Raw genomic sequence first — 20,109 nt, forward strand, 5'->3', positions numbered from 1 at the left:
TTCTCAACCTTCCAACCGACTTTTTGAACCATTGTTTGGGTATAGAATCTATTGAGCCCCGGCGGTCCCTCCGTGTTTATCGAGCATGTCTGATGAATATGCCAAAACATATGATCAGCCATATACTCCATCTGCAGCAGCCGGTTCGTGATGAGCCGTTGGAGGCGCATTAAAGCGTTAAAAAGGTGATATGATTCACTAAAGAATACTACATTACAATAACCTTCACTTTAACCCTAAAAGGGATACCTTCATGGCCTCTGTTTCGTCACCTCGCTGAGTGTGTTCCATCTAAGACGAGCTTTGAAAGGCGCCTGGGGTCCAATGGACCCCAGGTATCCCTTTTAGGGTTAATACCGTCAAACCCTGCGAACTTGACCAGGGATTTTTTGAACTATAATTCCAATTATATTAAAAAAATGTATGTATTCACTTCATGCTTATCCTTTTCATGGCTTATCAAGCTGCGAAATGAGGCGGAAAAATATTAAATTTGTTTTAAATGACCTCGCGAGTGACAAAAATATGATTCACATTAGAAACGACATGAGACTGACATGCCAAGAGGGGCAGTAAAGGTATGTATGAATCCTAGTTTCAATTTCGCCAGCATTTGAGCTAGAGTTTTGACAAACCACATTACCATAGGCCATAGGCAAGGGAATAAAAATGTTCATAGTAGCTATTGTTTTAGGGTTGAGCTTTATAACTTTTCTAATTTTGATTTTTGGGATACTCATGTGTACAAGCGTTGAATCACAAACGGTTAGGATGATTAACAAAACGACAAAATCAGAAGACTGTTTTTTATAAAGTGGCAGACATACGCATTGACAAACAATTCCCAGAAACCAAACCACATTTGAAGGGTAATAATTCAAGTAAATGCTAACTACATCTAATTACATCATCCCCAGAAGAAACATTTACCTTTTTCGAATGCTTTCCGCCGGATTTGTCCTTGAGGCTAGTTCTTCGGGAATCTTCCTCTTTGAGCTGTCCGTGTTTACGCTTCTTGGCATCATGGCTATCCGTCGTCGTCTTTGCAGCCGCCGCTGCTGCCGGAGGCTTCTTGCGGCCGGTGGTGGTTTCCTAAAGGAAGGGTCAACTATTCAGGATGTATAGGCAAGCACAGCAAATGGTATTATTATGTGATACACGTGTGGAACGCTTTCGTTTAGAACAGCCCTTCCCCCCGGTAGGATTAATGATAACTATTGTTGATATAATTGATAAAGCAAAGTCGAGATAATGGATATTAGAGTAACAAAAAAAGTTGAGCGCTCAAGCGAGCAGCTGTATCAATCAATATAACAGATTCCTAAAAATATGGAAGGACGAAACCCTACCAGCTGGATGGATAGCCTCATTTGCCCTATCTACAAGGGCATAGACTATAGACTACTAATCACTGAGGGATTATTTATTTATATGCTCGGCACTGGAATAAAGCTATAGCTAGTGTAGCCATCAAGTCATCGAGGTGTATTTCATGTAAATCAGTTTAATTTGTGGTTTAATCTAATAAAGTAAACCGCGAATCTGCATTGCCCACTTCGATTATTGATTTTGCTGTGACATCATCGACCGACAGCCGACAGCACTTTTCTTCCATTTACGGACAAAAACACACAAGCCCAGCCCACAAGCTCCGTGTGAGCCGATGTAAATTCCGACAAATTTGACGCGAACGAACATCTCCCCCCGGAAACCAACAGCCCACAAATGTACCGACTATCCCACCGGTACCGCGGAAGATAAAATTGGCCCGAAATACTTACCCTATCCGGGGGTAAATCCTGTTGGTCCTCCAGCTCGTCGTCACTGTTGTAGTTTTGCAGTAGAGAGTCCATCTTGAAATGTGAGTGCGGTCGCGGTGCGGAGAAGAAATAACCAAAACTCGTCGGCGGCGGCTCATCGTTCACTCGCACGCATCTCACGTCTCACTGCCAACGAAATGTCAGAGGCAATCATCGATGACGAATTCGTCATCATTGATTGATCATCCGACATCGCTTTTTGACACAAGCTTTGTTATGAAAACAACTCGCAGTTGTTTGCAAAGTGTTTTAGAAAGAATCGCGAAATCAGTTCAAACATTTTGATAAAATTAAATATAATTTGGTAAATAAGAAAAACTTCTAAATATGGAAGTCCAGGCTTCAAAAGCAGTTCGGTTACAGCGAGTGAGTCACGCACCCATCAAAACTGAGTCGATCAAGGAGGAGGATCTACCGAAGATAACTGTAAGTAATTTTCAAAATTCATACTTATTTAAAAAATTCCGACTGATTCCTTGCATTTTCAGATGCAGAAAGCCGCACCAGCTAGAAAAGCCTCTGCTCAGCAGCAGCAGCAGACCCGGACCCTCACCGTGGAATCGCTCCGCAGGATTGTGTGTTGTCTGTGTTTCGAAACGAAAGCGGACGTTGGGCGGGTTTCCGCCTTTGGGGCGTTTGCGGATCAGACCTTTTTGAGTGACATCGTTCGCACCTGTTTCGGGGTGGATATTGATGAGGAACAGTTTTGTACGGACGTGTGCGAGCAGTGCCTGGTGCGGATCGAGATAACGTGGCAGTTCTACAGGAAGGTCAATGCTAATGCCAGCGCGTTGAAGGATTTGTATCGGTAAGACTTTCATCTAAGTGGTGCTTCTCCCGAAAAAAAAAATCAGCCAATCCTACAGGAATTACTTAAAGGATTCCTCCAGAAGTTCGGTCAGGAAGTTTTACTTAAGTTAATTTAAGGATTTCTCTAGGAGTCCTCCAGGATTTTTTTCAGGGATTCCTCTCAGATTTCAGGGATTCTAGGACTTGTGCAGAAACTTTTCTAGGAATTCCTTAACCGATTCCTCCTGGAATTCTTTGATGAGTTTCTTTTGAAGTTCCTTGAGAGATTTCTCCAGGAACTCCTTCAAGGATTTCTACAGCAACTCCTTGAGGGGTCCTCCTAGAATCCTGGAATTTCGTAAGGGTTCCTCCAGGAAATCCCTCAAGAATGTCTCCTTCAGGGATTTTTCTGAAGCGATTTGTCTCAAAATTGCTGGAGAAATTTCTCTTGAAATTGCTGGAAAGATTTTTTTTCAGGAACTCCTTTACTCTTCCAGGAAGTTCTTCAGGAACTCTTTCAGAGATTGTTCGGGAATCCTCCAGGAATTGCATCAATGAAGGAAGTTTTTCTTTGATGTTTCCAGGAATTTTTCTAGGAATTTCTCCTTTAAATCTTTCAGTTATTTCTTCAGGAATCCCTCATGAAAATCCGTTTCTCTTAGTTCATTCAATAATTTTTCTAGATGTTCCTCTATGGAACATTTAGTAATTTACCTTGCTATTCTTTGAGGAATTTCTCCTGGAATTGTTGGAGAGATTCCCAGGAATTTCTTCAAGAACTCCTTCAGTAACTCTTCCATAAATTTCTTCAGGAATTTCTTCTTTAAATTCATCATCAATTTCCTCAGGAATTTATTCAGGAGTTCCTTCAGAGATTCCTTCGAAAAATCCGTCAAAAGTTATTCCTGGAGTTCATTCAAGGATTCCTCCAGATATTTCTCCAGGGATTCTTTTTCTTTTCTTTTTGAAAGGTTACTAGCCGGTAATAGGATTTGTAAAGATTATCAAAATGTTCTCAAATCCAATCGACTTGGAACTATTGCTTGGGAATAGACTCTACTGAGCCCCGGCAGTTCCTCCGTGTTTATCGAACATGTCTGATGCATATGATCAGCCATACTCCATCTGTAACCAAGGGGAATGACATATCCTTTTCTAACCGGAATATCCGCATTTATCCGTTTCTAACCGTCGCTAACCGTTGCTAAGCGAGCTGCTAAGTGAGCAGAAGTTATACGCGGTTAGCGACGGTTAGAAACGGATAAGTGCGGATATTCCGGTTAGAAAAGGATATGTCATTCCCCTTGTCTGTAACAGCCGGTTCGTGATGAACCGTTGCACAGTGGAAAAAAAACAGTGCAAACACAGACAAACAGACGTCTCACTCTACTCACTTCTCATCGTTACCCTTTTTAACAGTTATTTTAAATATTTTGTAGTTCGCAAATCTCTCGGTTGCGGCGCTTGCATCGTTTTTGCTCCTGTTTGACGTTTGCCCACTACCGCCACCTACTGAGTGGTTTGCGTAACACAGCTAAATTAGCATTGAGCGATTATGTTTTCGTGACGATGATTTTGATCGCAATTTGTTCCAAGTGATACGTCTGTTTGTCTGTGGTGCAAACCTACACTAAATTCTGTATCTCACGAACGCATCCGGCTTTTCTAATGAACAAAACGGTTTTAGGCGTAAAATTGTCTGGAGAATCGAATGGAAGTGTTAAAACAGACAACACGGATCATTATATTGCTCATTTTGCCCTAATTCCCCAATTTTTATTAACATTTATATGAAACTAGCTCTAAAACAATTATGAAACATGAATGCGGTTTGCCTTGAAGGACTTTTGTGAAGGATTAAGATGTAGAGAATCGATTTGAATGGATTGCAGTGACCGCATGAATGTATTTATGCTTATTTCACCCTAATTCCCCTTATATATAGAGTTTTGTATGAAATGAGCTCCATAACTCGCAAGGAAATTATGAGTGGTATGCTAAGAAGGCTCTCTTTAGTGAATTATGATACAATGAATTGATTAGAAGTGATTGCAGTGACCACGCGAATGTAATTATGCTCATTATACCCTAATTCCCCTCATATATTGAGTTTTGTATGAAATTAGCTCCTTACTCGCAAGAAAATTATGAGTGGTATGCTAAGAAGGCTCTCTTTAGTGAATTATGATACAAGGAATTGATGAGAAGTGATTGCAGTGACCGCGCGAATGTAATGGGGCACGTTCGGTGTAGTACTAGATTTGTAGTAATGAGCTGAATTTTAGTATGGTGAGAAGCTCAATTCTCCGTTTCTGCAATGAAATGGTGCAAAAAGCGTGGGTATTATGATTCCTTGCCTAATTTAATGCTATTTGAGCAAAACTTTGGATATCTATGTTGTTTATGTTACAAGAAATGGAGAAAACAACACACCATTTGCCCAAAGTTTTGCTCAAACAGCATCAAATTAGGCAAGGAATCATAATACCCACGCTTTTTGCACCATTTCATTGCAGAAACGGAGAATTGACCTTCTCATACTAAAATTCAGCTCATTACTACAAATCTAGTACTACACCGATCTGTCCTATTATGCCCATTATACCCTAATTCCCCACATATATTGAATTTTGTATGAAATTAGCTCCTAGGAGCTTACTAGGAGCTTACTCGCAAGAAAATTATGAGTGGTATGCTAAGAAGGCTTTCTTTAGTGGATTATGATACAGGGAATCGATTAGAAATGGTTGCAGTGACCGCGTGAAAGTTATTATGCTTATTTTACCCTAATTCTTTACATATATTGATTTTTTTATGAAATTAGCTCCATAATTCACTAGAAAATTATGAGTGGTATGCTAAGCAATAGTTTTTTAGTGGATGATGATACAAGGAATCGATGAGAAGTGATTGCATTGACCGCATGAATGTTATTACGCTCATTATACCCTAATTCCCCACATATATTGAATTTTGTATGAAATTAGCTCCTTAATCGCAAGAAAATTATGAGTGGTATGCTAAGAAGGTTTTCTTTAGTGGATTATGATACAGGGAATCGACTAGAAATGGTTACAGTGACCGCGTGAATGTTATTATGCTTATTTTACCCTAATTCCCCACATATATTGATTTTTTTATGAAATTAGCTCCATAATTCACAAGAAAATTATGAGTGGTATGCTAAGCAATAGTTTTTCAGTGGATTATGATACAAGGAATCGATGAGAAGTGATTGCAGTGACCGCGCTAATGTAATTTTGCTGATTTTACCCTAATTCTCCATATTAATTGAGTTTTGTATGAAATTAGCTCCATAACCAAGGGGTCGGACAGCCTGATCTGGGATCGAAATATCAAAAAATATTAAAAATATTAATCCAAATATCACAAAAATGATCAAGTGTGCCGTGATGGTTATTTTTGTTTGTTATCATGTCAAACAAGAATGCCACAGAAGTTAGTACAGATCTTATTTTGTGAACAGCCTGATGTTGTACATAAAAAACCGCTGGCCATTTCCGTACTCCTCGGTCCTCGCTACCATACAGCTTCATCTTGTGCATAGGGTATATTCAAAATTTATGTTAGCCTGGGTTTTTGTTAGAACAACCGTTTGTTTATCAATGAGATGCTGCTTAATGTATGTTGGTACTGCCAGCTTAGTTTGTGGCATCAAGCGGCCTGAATATGAAACTATCCTGCCTCGGAAGCGATACCCAAATCATACCAATAACATACTGTTTTCGAAACAAATCATCAAAGAAACCGAAACCCTGGCTAAAATTTTACCCTCCCAAGCTCTATGGTTCTCATTTCGTAATTATTTTCCCCTGAAATACTTCACTACTTTTATAGACACGTAGATTCTGAGAGCCTTCTACGTGTCGGTACATAATTTAATAAATAATCTCTTATGATAATATATACCCCAGAGTTTGATTTACCAAACCTCCCTCAGCTACGTGGAAATCGAGCATGATACACATTCGCTTGTTGAACATATTTGCATGGAATCTGCCTTAAAGGAACTAGGTTTTATTGAAAGATTATATGTAAGAGATCTTGGTATTTGATTTGTTATCTCAAGGAACATCAAGTAGAGCTGATTTCGTCTTCAGCAAAAGATCCTCTTTGGTGTGGGTCTTTGTATCGTCAGCTCCTGAAACTGTAAAAATTGTGTGTGATGTACTACAAATAGAAAAATGAAATATGATTTCAAATACTTCAATTCTTTGCCAATGTTTGTCTACGGTTTGACTTTCGTTGTCTTCAACATCCTGGTTTATGACAGATGTTCATTGAAAAGAAAACCAAAGCTACTTTGATGAAATTATGGATTTTAATAAATATTAAAAATATCAACCAATATTAATCCCAGTATCAATGAGCTGTCCGCCCCCTTGTCCATAACTTGCAAAGAAAAAATGAGTGGTATGCTGAGAAGGCTTGCTTTAATGGATTATGATACAAGGAATATATTAAAAATGATTGCAGTGACCGCGTGAATGTTTTTATGCTCATTTTACCCTAATTCTCCACATATATTGAGTTTTGCATGAAATTAGCTTCTTAACTCGCAAGGAAATTGTGAGTGGTATGCTATGAAGGGTATCTTCAGTGAATGATGATACACGGAATAGATTAGAAGTGATTACAGTGTCCGCGCGAATGTAGTTATGCTCATTTTTCCCTTATTCCCTACATATATTGAGTTTTGCTCCGCAGTTTACAAGAAAATTATGAGTGGTATGCAAGGAAGTGTTTATTTAGTGGATTATGAAACACGGGAGCGATTGAAAATGATTGCAGTGACCGCGTATGTATGAAATTAGCTTCATAACTCACAAGAAAATTATGAGTGGTATACCAAGAAGGATTATGATACAAGGAATCAACTAGAAGTGATAACAGTGACCGCGTTCATGTAATTATGGTATGGTATTCATTAGTTTCTTGTGAGTTATAGAGCTTATACCATACAAAACTCAATATATGTGGGTAATTAGGGTAGGATAACCAAAATAACAATCACGCTCACTGCATTAATTTCTACTCGATTCTTTATATCATAACTCAATAAAGAATTCCTTCATGGCATAATATATGTGGGGAACTATTGTAAAATGAGCATAATAGCATTCACGCGGTCACTGCAATCATTTTAAAAGTATTCCTTGTATCCTCATCCTCCAAATAAGCACTTCTTAACATTCCACCCATAAATTTCTTGCGAGTTGAAGAGTTAATTTCATACAAAACACAATATGTGTGGGGTATAAGGGTAAAATAAACATAATTACATTCACGCGAATACTACATTTACTTCTAATCGATTCCTTGTATCATCATCCACTAAAGAAATACTTCACAACATACCACCCATTTCTTGTGAGTTATCTAGCTAATTTCATCAATATATGTGGGGAATTAGGGTAAAATGAGCATAATAACATTCACCCGGTCACTGCAACCATTTCTAGTCGATTCCCTGTATCATAATCCACTAAAGAAAGCCTTCTTAGCATACCACTCATAATTTTGTTGCGAGTAAGGAGCTAATTTTATACAAAACTCAATATATGTGGGGAATTGGGGTATAATGAGCATAATTACATTTGCGTGGTCACTGCAATCACTTCTCATCAATTCCTTGTATCATAATTCACTAAAGAGAGCCTTCTTAGCATACCACTCATAATTTCCTTACGAGTTATGGAGCTAATTCCATACAAAACTCTATATATGAGGGGAATTAGGGTGAAATAAGCATAAATACATTCATGCGGTCACTGCAATCCATTCAGATCGATTCTCTACATCTTAATCCTTCACAAAGTCCTTCAAGGCAAACCGCATTCATGTTTCATAATTGTTTTAGAGCTAGTTTCATATAAATGTTAATAAAAATTGGGGAATTAGGGCAAAATGAGCAAGATAATGATCCGTGCGGCCTGTTTTAACACTTCCATTCGATTCTCCAGACAATTTTACGCCTAAAACCGTTTTGTTCATTAGAAAAGCCGGATGCGTTCGTGAGATACAGAATTTAGTGTAGGTTTGCACTGTTTTTTTCCCACTGTGCGTTGGAGGCGCATTAAAGTGTTAAATAAAAAGGTGATTTGTTACTAAAGAACACTACATTACAATAATCAAAATCGAACACCTTCACTTTAATACCGTAAACCCCTGCAAACGTGCCCAGGGCTTTAGATGTTTCTCCAGGGATTCCTGCAGAGAAATTTCTCTCGGATCGATGGAGATTTATTCTGTAATTACTTTAGAGAGTTTTCCAGAATATTCTTCAGGGACTCCAACGGGTTTTTTTTCCGAGATTCATAAAGGAATTCATTCCAAGAAATCCTTCAGAGATTCCTCATAAAGTTCTTCCAGCGATTTCACTAGAATTTCCGTCAGCGATTCTTTCAGGTGTTCCATCTGTGATTCCTCCAGGAGTTTTCCAGGGATTACGTCATGAACTCCTTGAAGGATTCTCTCGAAAGTTTCTTCAGGGGTTCATCTGAGAGCTTTTTTTCAGGGACTCTAAAGTACACCCCGGGGATTCTCAAGGAGTATTTTCAGGGATTCCTTCAGCTTCTTCGGGATTTACTACGAATTCATCACCTGATTTCTCTTGAAATTACTTCAGTGATTCCTTCACAAGTTTTTCCAGGGACTCCTTCAGGACCTTCTTCAAGGATTCTGCCGGGAGTCCCTTCAGGAGTTCATCCAGGAGCATTTCCCTGGGCTTCTCAAGGAAGATCCTTCAGAGATTTCTTCAGGTTTTCCTTCCAGGATTCCTCCTGGAGTTCAGGGATTTTTCTAGGAGCCCTTAAAAAGCTAAGCCACAGAACAGTTAGGTAACGAACTACGGAATAGAAAGCCAAATTAACCCGGAGCCAACACCATGGAAAAGCGCAAAAGTGCAAAAAGCGTGGGTATTATGATTCCTTGCCTAATTTGATGCTGTTTGAGCAAAACATTGGACAACAGTGTTGTTGTTCCTCTATTTCTTGCAACATAAACAACATAGTTATCCAAAGTTTTGGTCAAACAGTATCGAATTAGGCAAGGAATCATAATACCCACGCTTTTTGCACCATTTCATTGCAGAAACGGAGGATTGACCTTCTCACCATACTAAAATTCAGCTCATTACTACAAAACTAGTACAACACCGAACGTGCCCCACCATCTCTCTTTCAGCTTATAAGCTATAGATGCCATTGTACAAGCGAGAGCGAATTGTTTTTATGGTTTTTATAGTACCTACCGAAACTTTTTTTTTCAAGTCAACTGAATACAGTAGACGTTCGGTAACTGCAACATGTTTACGTTTTACTTAGCGAGTAAAATTTGATAAGTGCAACAACTGACAAACGCCAAAGAACTATCAGTTGCTGCAAAATGCAGCCAATACATTCGGAAATCATCGCACTGCAACAAAAGTGCATGAGAAAAACATCACATTGCTGTTGACATTTTGTTTTGAAGGATAGCGGTGCGATAACTGCAAAATTGTTGCACTTAGCGGACTTGTAGTTAAACCGTTTGCACCGAGCGAACGTCTACCAGGCGAAGTCCAGATTTTTTGACGTAGGACTACGTATCTTTTTTGTTTGATTCAGGGTGTCTACTACAGTAGACGTTCGCTCGGTGCAAACACTTTCACTGCAGTGCTTTTTAACTGCAAGTCCGCTCAGTGCAACCAATTTGGCGTTTAGCGCACCGCTATCTGTCAAAATGGAACGTCAATAGCGATGCGATGTTTTTCGCGTGCACTCCAGTTGCAGTGCAATGTTTTCCGAATGCACATTGGCTGCATTCTGCAGCAACTGACAGTAATTTGACGTCTTCCAGTTGTTGCGGTTATCGAATTTCTTTCGATAAGTGAAATGTAAACATGTAGCAGTTACCGAACGTCTCTAAATACTGTACCTGGAAAAACCTGGAATACTCAGGGAAATTTAATAAACATTGGGTCGTATGAATAAAAAGTAGCAAACTTTACTATTTGTAGATCTACTTAGAAGTAGAGTAGAGGATTTCCCACAAGATACATTCCATTTTTTCACACCGTTCTTCTTGGTATTCGTTTTTGAATTCCTCTCGAAAATTCTTCCGGATTCCTACCAGCATTTTTTTCATGATTCGCACATTTAATTCCGAGATTTTTCCTTGAGAATCCTACAAGATTCCTGAATTCCAATCGATTTCTCTTAGAATTCTTAGAGAATATGTTCCTGAGAACTTTTTCCAGGATTTATTCCGAGATCTCCATAAGAGTTTCTTTCAGGATATGCTTTTTTGGGGGTTTTCGGCTTGGCAAAACTAGTGTCGCTTCCCCCGAAGATATATTGCAGCTGTTGTCGCGGAATTTCTGTTAGAGTATCTCTAGGAATTCTTCTTGAAGACGCAATTCCTTCCAGTGTTCCTCTTGGGACTTCTCCAGGAGATCTTACAGGGATTTCTGCCAGCATTGTTACAGGAGTTATTTTTAAGATTTCTATTAGAACTCCTGCAAGGGTTTTAGGAAGTTTTTCACCAATTTTCTGGAGAAATTCCTTCCGGGACACCTTTCAATGTTTTTCCTGTAATTTCTTCAAACAATTTCGGATAGTTTTCGTCTACAGTTTCTCTTTGAATTTCTACCGAAGTATAAGCTGGGATATTTCCTAAAAGTTCTAGCGGGATTTTTTTTTGAGTTTTACATGAGATTTCTCATGGAGTTTTTCTTGGGATTTCTCTCAGAAGAGTCCTTACGGTATTGGTCCTGGGATGTCTCAGAGTTTTTTTCTGGATTTACTCTGGATTTTGTGGGATCTTTGCAGGAGCTACTGCTGGTATTTCTCATGGAGTTCTTCCCGTGATTTTTACCAGAGCTTTTTCCTGGCTTTTCCTGGTACTTGTTTACCCGATTTCCTGTAGTGATCCCTCTGAGATTATTTTTTTTTATTATGATTTTCTCGAAATCATTCCCTGAGCTCTTCCCGGAATCCCTACGAGGAATTGTAAGATTTATTGTAAGAAATTCCCGAGAGATACGTACGTTGTTCGTGACACTTGTAGCAGACCAGTATATCTTTCAATTTGTGGAAAAGAATTAATTTTTAACAAGTTTCAGTGTAGTTATGATTTCATGAAGTGCGAAAATAGTCGAAAACACAAAATAGATTTGATGAACCTCCTAATTTCAATGGATTTGGCTGAAATGTTGGCCAGTAACTTCTTTTGGATGCCAATAAAAAAGTGCACAGACCTACCAAAGATCTCTCAGTGATGAATGAATCTACATTACGCAATACCCAAACTTACCATGCCATATACTTAACTCATTTTATTATATTTCTTATCTTTCTAACGTAGGTCAATTAACAATAATGTTGAACCATTGAACACTAGCAGGGTACATCATTCTCAAGAAGGTTCTAAACACAAGAAGGAATTCAGTATTCGTAGTATGAAGGTTCCAAAATTAACGAAACCAAAATCTCCAACAAAAATTGCAGTCAAAAGGCCATCTTCAAACATAGGGCAAAACAAGAACAATCATTCCATTAAAGAACCTCCAATCATAGATCAGGAATCCTCAGACCACAGCAGCCAAGAGAGCGATGAAGACAGTGAAAGCGATGGTTTATCAGAGCACCCCTTCTTCGCCGAACATACGAAATCCGTCTACAACTGCCATCTTTGTCCGCAAACGTTTGATAGGTCTCAAACCCTCCATGTTCACCAGCTGAACGCACACCAAACAGACAACGATAAAATCCTGTGTCATCTGTGTCCCAAGTGGTTCTCATCTCGGCACTTCCAGGATCACGTACGAAACACCCACATGGAGGAGAAGGTCATTTGTACGATCTGTGGTCAGTCGTACACCAGTACGAACTTGCAACGCCACATGCGGATCCACACGAAGGAACGACCATACGCCTGCAAGTTGTGCACCTATACCTGCAATCAGTCTACGTCCCTCAAACAACACGTCCTAAGAATTCATATGGGAGATCATACGAATAAAAGGACCCGAATAGCTAAGGGCCCTCGGAAACCCAAGCAACCGAAGAATATCTGCACGATTTGCGATGCTGCGTTCCACCACGCCCTCTCGCTCGAAAGACACATCGCGAGGATTCACATGGGCATAAAACCACCCCCGAGGAGTCCACCTCCGGAAGGAACCCCGATTAAAAAGCGAGCTTCACGGCTCCACCCCTGTCCAGTTTGCGAGCAGAAGTTTTTCCGCCAGAGCAAGCTGATAACGCATCTGGAGGAAACCCATCCGGATCACCAGGCCACTTTCATCCAGTGCGAAGACTGTCCGGAGCGGTTCCTGCATAAACGAGGCTACAACAATCATCGGATGTATCGACACTCGGAGAAGACGTACAAGTGCGATCACTGCGGAGAGGACCAGCCTTCGGCGCCCATTTTCTACAACCACAAAATGAGGTGCTACCAGAGGGATCTGCCGGCAGCGGGAAGCTCGCAGGGTTAAAGTGCAAGTTGAACATGTTAAATACTAACAAATGCAATGGAGAAGTACTAACGTTCAAAAATCGTTGGAAATGTAAATAAACTTCTTAAATCCTTAAATCCTGAGATTTTAACCAAAAATGTTTTTTTTAATATTTTCTTTGAAAGAGCCCTTGCCGGACTTGTGGTTTAATAGCATTCCAGTTATAAAGCGTGTTCGGTTGGAAAATTCAAAGTTTGGTGGACTGTATTTTTGGGACCTCCAGGGTACGGTTCTTGTCAAGCGAATAATCGGGGTTCAGAAAAGATCACGGTCGGAATAACTGGTCGGAAATGATCACATCTCATCTGATCTGGCGTTCGTGCTGAAAACTTTTTCCTTTTCCTTTCTCTCGTCGTTCGCTGCGTTTCTCCTGTCTGTTGGCGTTTTCTCTCGTAAACGTACATCGTTGCGTTCGGCATTGCGAAGGTTTCCTTCATAGGATGCTTTCCGTAAGGAACATCATCCCCCGGGTTGAAGCCTCCTGGTTCAACAATCTCCTCCGGATCAGGTTGGCGTTGATTATCCTCGATTGGCAAGATTGACAGCTTCGCAATGGATCGTGTATAAGTTTTGCCTTCTCTGAAAACCTCCACTACCCGGACTAGGTCGTCGTGGCCAGGATTAACAGAGGTGATACGGCCCAGCTTCCACTGCAAAGGAGGGCGGTTCTTGTTCTTAAGCAGGACGATCATTCCTGGTCGAACGTTGACAGAGGTGTTCCAGTTTTTCTTCCTGGGTTGCAGACTGCTATCTACTTTCCAAAACTGCTCCCGCAGCAGTTGAAGATGCTGCCAGCGACTTTTCGGCCAACGTTGAGGTTCTGGTATGATTGCAGTCATTGGGCGGACAATCAAAAAATGGCCTAATTACTTCGGGATCAGCTGGGTCTCCAGAAAAGTGACCTCGAGTTGAGATGGGTCTCGATTTCGCTAATTGTGGCCATTTCTTCAAAATTTAACGTTTTATTACCTTCCACTCGTTTTAGGTATGGCTTGGTGCACTTCACAGTAGCCTCCCATAGGCCACCGAACTCGGGCAAATCTGGTGGACTGCAGTGCCACTCAATTTCCTTCTCGTAGTAGACTGAACCATGGAACGTGACTTGGTGGGGGATTTGTATTTGCAGCATATGTATTTGGTAACGCATCACTGAGTTCGTTCCATTCCATTTGGGGTCGTTCATCCACAGGTTCGGCCTAATCCAGTTTGCATTGCCACAGGCGTTGCACCAATAGCTTTGCCTAGAGTGACTGGAAGGGAGAGTGGCGTCATGTTCCAATTTTGACAGGTCTCCTGCTCGTTTGGAACGGGAATTTGTATGGATTTGACAGATGATCGCTGTTCCAATTTTGACATTGACGCCACTCTCCCTTCCAGTCACTCTAGCTTTGCCAGCAGAATGGATGGGGCAAACAGTCCTAATCAGGGGTGTAAGGTCCTACCCTCTATGCCCACCCAAACATGCCCACCTGCGCGCTATCTTCTGTTGATTCTAATTTGTAAACATCTTTTGTTTAATGGTTTTATAAACATCAACAGTAGCACAAACATCAGTGTTTTTCTCTCGATTTAGATGCTTACACAGTTAAACAGACGCTCCGAGTTCGGTAACTTTTTTTACTGATTGGTAGCTTTTTCACCGAAAACTGTAAAACTACTGATTTTCGGTAATATCGCTTCGATTTAACGAATACGGTAATTAATAGTATTTATACCGACAAACCAGTAAACTCACCAGAACTCACCCAATCACTGATGTCGGTGAATTATACAGCTGAATGTTCGGTAAACAAGTCTCCACATTACCGACTTCAGTGTGCCATCAAGCAACGTCAGACCCGCCATATTTGTTGTTTTCAACTTGCTCCGCTGGACATCAAGCAACGTCAAAACCGTCATATTTGTTGTTTTCAACTTGCACCCCTGGCCGGTGAATCACGCGATGGCAAAACAATTTTCGTGTTTTTCGTATGAAATCTAGTGAAAAATAAGTGATCCCGCGCAATGGAAAATGTTCTGGATACAGTTTGATTAAGTCTCTATTGAAGGATGATAACACATAGAGCTTGAACAATAGGTACGTCTAGTTTATTTGGCGTCTCGAGGAATAATACTTTGACATACATCGAATGACCTTATTCTGCTAATCATAGCCTACTTAAACTCCTACAGCTCTAGTTTTAGTAGGCTATGATTAGCAGAATAGGGTCATTCGACGACGGGTCAAACGAGCCGTACCTATTGTTCAAGCTCTGTGTTAACATCCTTCAATTCAGAAGTGGGATAACACATAGAGCACAGACAAACAGACGTAACACTCTGATAATTCCCATCGTACACCGATTTAGCGGTCTTTTTCAAAATTTGATAGTTGGCCAACTGCCCAACCGTGGCGCTCGCATCGTTTTTGTTCGAATTTGACGTTTGCTCACTACCGCCACCTAGATGGTGGTCGGCCAAACATAGGCATTTTAGCATTGGGCGAATGTGTTTCCGTGACTATGATTAGAATCGAAAACTGTTCGAAGTGTTACGTCTGTTTGTCTGTGCATAGAGCTTGAGTCTCGTTTATTTGGCGTCTCGAGGAATAATACTTTGACATACATCGAATGACCCCATTCTGCTAATCATAGCCTACTAAAACTCCTACACTATCAAGATGATGTAGAGTTAGGGAACGCGTTAAGCTCCAGGGCGGGAATCAACAAGATCTCAAATTTTAGTTTCAAGATTCCCCGAAAAGTTTAACAGTTCCCCCGAACGGTATTTCCGCTTATTTTCTGCACTTCCGTCGACGCGAAAAAGCAAGGTTACGAAAAACTATTAAAACCTCTAATATCTGATTTGAAGCGACTCGAACAAGGAATCGTTGGGTATCACGGCCAGGAGAGATTCGTCATAAGAGCTGTAGTGTCAATGGTTTGTGGGGACACTTTGGCAGTCCATGTAATTTTCGTTCAGTGCATTATATTTCCGTGACCGGAATGGTCAAGAAATTTAAATAACACAGCAAGCCCCATTTGATTTGACGTTTCGTTTCAGCTCCGTACTAGGATCCGGAATAAAGCAACACTTTATTATTTCTTGAGCGATTCCTTGCCTGAATTTTCCACGCATCGAGATAGGCCAAGAAATTTCTTGCGTTCTGCGTATCACCCATAAGGGGGGAGGGGGGGATTCAATAAAGTGTGACAATTCATAAAAAAATTTCAGAGGTCTCATACAAAAAGTTTGACAAAGGAGGGAGGGGGGGGGGTGGGTGCTTGAAAATGTGCAATTTTTGCGTGACGTAATTTATGGACGCTTCCTAATATTGCTATTTATAAATACCTGCCGTTTGAGTGTCACTACGGCCTACTTTTCCTCACTATAAAAAGCAGTTGCATTATGATTCATAATGCAACTCATTTGGGTTGTATTATGGTTGAAGGATTTGTAATTGATTCAGTCAATGACGATGACTGTCTGCTTCTTATTTGTCTTCTTTTACTTGAAAAGCTAATTTTGCCTTTTTTATGAAATAAACGTGAACTTACCTTCACCTGCATATATTCAGTAGATAGCAGGAAAAAATACCAATAATTTTTCATGGGATTTTCCTTCGAAAATGCCTTCAAATCACAGAAATCTGCTAAAATCCACAAAAACATTTCTTGGCTGCTATCACCACTACCAACTTGACACTGGCTTATGGCACGCACACATTCTCATCGAATCCTCAAAAAACCGACACTCAAATCTTTTTCAAAGAAAAAATCACTATTCTACTCATTTCCGTAGTTTTTAAATGCATTCATGGCACTCAGCAGTAATTTTCACGCAAAACAACACCAACTTTTTGCCCCCCGAGCACCTCGTTACAGTAGAAACTGCTTTTAAAAAATCAATACCGGGAATCGAACTAGAACATTGTATCGTCATTCCAGTTAAATCGCGCGATTGAGAAAACCATGAAAAAACAACCGCGCACTAAGCGATAAGATCAAGATATATGCGTTCGATTCAAACTTTGTGAATCAGCACAATAATATGCGTACTGCGAGCAGCACACTCACTACGCCAGCACAGCCACACTCCAGACGGTACATGCACTACGACCGAGCCAGAAAAGCATCATCAATGTGAAGTTGCCAGTTCAATGTTCTGATATTTTAAACCAATTTTATAAAGTTACTTCAAAAACTGTGAAAAAATGGCTTAAAAATTAAACGTGTCATCTGATTTAAATGTATATTATAGAACCATTACAGTTGAGCATTTTAATTCGTTTAAATGCTTCGAAAACATTCATACAAAAAGCAACAAATTTTTAATTGCTTCGTCATTTGCCCTGATTTGGCAACATTGCTCATCAGCTGATATTTTCATTCGCCTACATTTTGTTCGATTATTTTGTAAACAAACTTTGTGCAGCTTGAGCGTGACTTTCAGTTTGAGATGAAATGTTTCTAGTTTAGGAAGTTATATGTCCCAAAAATGAAAAACGAAAAAGTCGGCAAGGGAGCTTGAAGGTCAAATAAGAGCATACTTTTTCGACTGATGATGTCGTATTCATTAACCACAGTTGGCATGTGGCGTGTGGCATGTGCAAACATACCTATCACGGAGAAAAATCAGTGTAGTTTGAAACAACAAACCGGTTTGTTGAATTTTACGCCAAATAATTGGTAGTTCCGAACTAAACTTTTGTTGCATCAAACCAGAAATGGCGGTTTCAGATAAACAAGCTGGTTTGTTGTTTCTACTACCAAAAGTTACTGCATAACAACAAACATTGCCGGTTGTTCTAAACGAAGGATTTGTTATTCTAAACCAAATCATCCGTTTAATATTACTAAAGCTCGAGTTGTTTAGACTTCAGTAACAAAGCAGAATATTAGTTCGATTCAACTAATTTGGCAGTAAAACCAAACCAATGTGTTATTTAGAGAAAAAACAACTACCATATTGGTTCGTAAAAACTAAAACTGTAGTTTGTTTCTTTTCCATCATTACCATCCGAACCTGCTGCCGAAGCCCACTTTGAAATTGTAAGCATTTGTAATAGACGCGTATTTGCACCTGGATTCAAGGTAAGGCGAAACTATTTTGATTAATCTATGAGTAAAACCTAGTTTCTAATCTTAGGTTGCATCATCAACAATTTACGATGGTCTTTGTCAGAAACCATCCAATATACGAGAAGAAGAGACTCTGTTGTACGCCGGAGGAAGCATACGTTTCATGGGATAGCCGGTGGAGCCTCAGAGCGATCGGCCGGGATGGATGTCGTGCAGCGTCCGTTGAATCGTCGGTAGCGATATTCCTTGACCGTACATTCGGGACCGATGAGACAATGTTTGATGTGGGTGTGTGTTTCGGTGGATGATAGATCGAGCAGTCACTCGTAATTCGGTATCGAGCAGCATTAGATAGCAGTTGCTTGTGTTATTTAGAATCTAACATTAAAGAGATTTTGAATGTTTCCAATAAGTATAAGCATGTTGTGCAACCATTATTTTGAATAAAAATTACAGAAATCACATTAAATGGGGAGGGGTAGGGAAGGACGGGGTAGGGGGGGGGGGGTTACCGGTCGGGTTTGTAGTTTCAAGTAATGGTTTGGTTTGTTTTGAACGGTAAATGGTGGTTTGGAAATAAACCAAAACTAGTTAAAAACAAATGGTATATGGCAGTTGAAACAACAAATAAAACCGTTTATATCCTTGACTGTCAAAACAAAACAACCAACACGACGGTATTTTCAAACGGGTGTTTGTAAAAATTAACCGCTGACGTGTCAGAGAAACAACCTAAAATTTTGATTAATAACAACTTCCGCGGGTAGTCAAATTAAACCAATATGCCGGTTGTGCCGAATTCAAACCAAAACTCCGGTTAAACCAAACCGAAATTCGTTTGTATTTACTAATTATTTTTCTCCGTGATGTTATGAGAAGGCGGAGGATAAATCTGGAGACCCATCAAACACGTCTGGTTGATAAGTTTAGTTTTGCTTACTCGCAGTAAGTATTATATTGAGTAGTCATTACAAACTGAAGCTGGTGTTGGATTTCCAGATTTGTGCTCGTGAAAAGTAGAAATCCTCTACATAGAGATAAGCGGAAGTTACATATGTCGATTCGGCAACGCTGTTAATTTTGTTTACATCAGCTGCCAACCCTTCCTGCAAAGCTAGATGTTCAAACTTTGTGCGTGACTTCGTAGTGGTTCATTGCTTTGTTTACATTTTCTAATTAGGCTGACACAAATTTCGATTTTCTCTAATGTCACCCCCCCCCTCGGAATTTTTTTGTCGGAATTCGACATTTTAAGGGGGGACACAAATAAATTATTTAGGAAATTTAAACATTTGCAAGTGAAATTAGTGTCGTTGAAAAAATTTCTTAACAAATCCGAAGAGTTTGACGATTTTGCCTAATTATTTGGGTAATTTTCCATCAAATGCGTTTATTATTTATTATCCCCCCCCTCGACGAGCCAACGAGGAAAGTGACAAAAGAAGAAAATAAGATTTGTTCCGGCCTTATGGTAGAATTTTTTTTTTCAAAATTTTGAAAAAAATAGCGGAGCAATCGATGAAATCAGAAATTTATTGCAAAGTGTTAAGCTAAACATATCGGCAGAACTGAAGCAAGAAGCAGCAATGAAAGTTTTTTCGAGAAGTGCAGCAACAAAAGTTTCGTCATAAGCTTGAGGTTTTGAAAGCTGAACTAATTAAATTCTATCTTCATACTAAACTTACATATACCGTCAATTTCTCGATATTAAAAATAAATAATTTTAATTTATTTAGTTCGGATCGCAATACCGTTCAATCGACACCTTCTTACGAACGATCAGCCTGTTCATTTGGCTCACACTTTGACAGTTCTCAATAAAGTTTAAACATTTACTGTTAGCCACTCCTTCGGAAAAAAATCAAATGGGTATTTCAGTTAACGTCAAACTTCCTGTGGAAGGTATAGCAAAACAGCA

General features: G+C 39.8%; 2 protein-coding genes across 3 annotated transcripts in view; one reads left to right on the forward strand and one right to left on the reverse strand.

Moving 5' to 3' along the window:
- Positions 1–16,933, reverse strand: part of LOC109422729 (arginine/serine-rich coiled-coil protein 2) — a 40,454-nt gene extending 23,521 nt beyond the window's left edge. The window contains exons 1-2 of one of the 2 annotated variants that reach the window (XM_062859073.1): positions 16,668–16,933; positions 931–1,092 (exon numbers count right to left, since the gene is read on the reverse strand). In XM_062859073.1, coding sequence (XP_062715057.1) covers positions 931–1,092; positions 16,668–16,781 — 276 coding nt within the window. In that variant the 5' untranslated portion in view covers positions 16,782–16,933. Of the gene's footprint in view, positions 1–930; positions 1,093–1,781; positions 1,913–16,667 lie in introns of those variants that run through there. The other variant, XM_029872040.2, reaches the window with a different exon arrangement.
- Positions 2,013–13,233, forward strand: LOC109412303 (zinc finger protein 681). Its single transcript, XM_019685951.3, has 3 exons — positions 2,013–2,246; positions 2,309–2,628; positions 11,976–13,233. Exons 1-3 carry the CDS (start codon positions 2,148–2,150, stop codon positions 13,108–13,110), a joined length of 1,554 nt encoding a protein of 517 aa, XP_019541496.2. The 5' UTR covers positions 2,013–2,147; the 3' UTR covers positions 13,111–13,233.
- Positions 16,934–20,109: the final 3,176 nt, after the last annotated feature.

The sequence above is a fragment of the Aedes albopictus genome, chromosome 3 (genome assembly GCF_035046485.1).
Source record: "Aedes albopictus strain Foshan chromosome 3, AalbF5, whole genome shotgun sequence".
In the NCBI taxonomy this organism is placed as follows: domain Eukaryota; kingdom Metazoa; phylum Arthropoda; class Insecta; order Diptera; family Culicidae; genus Aedes; species Aedes albopictus.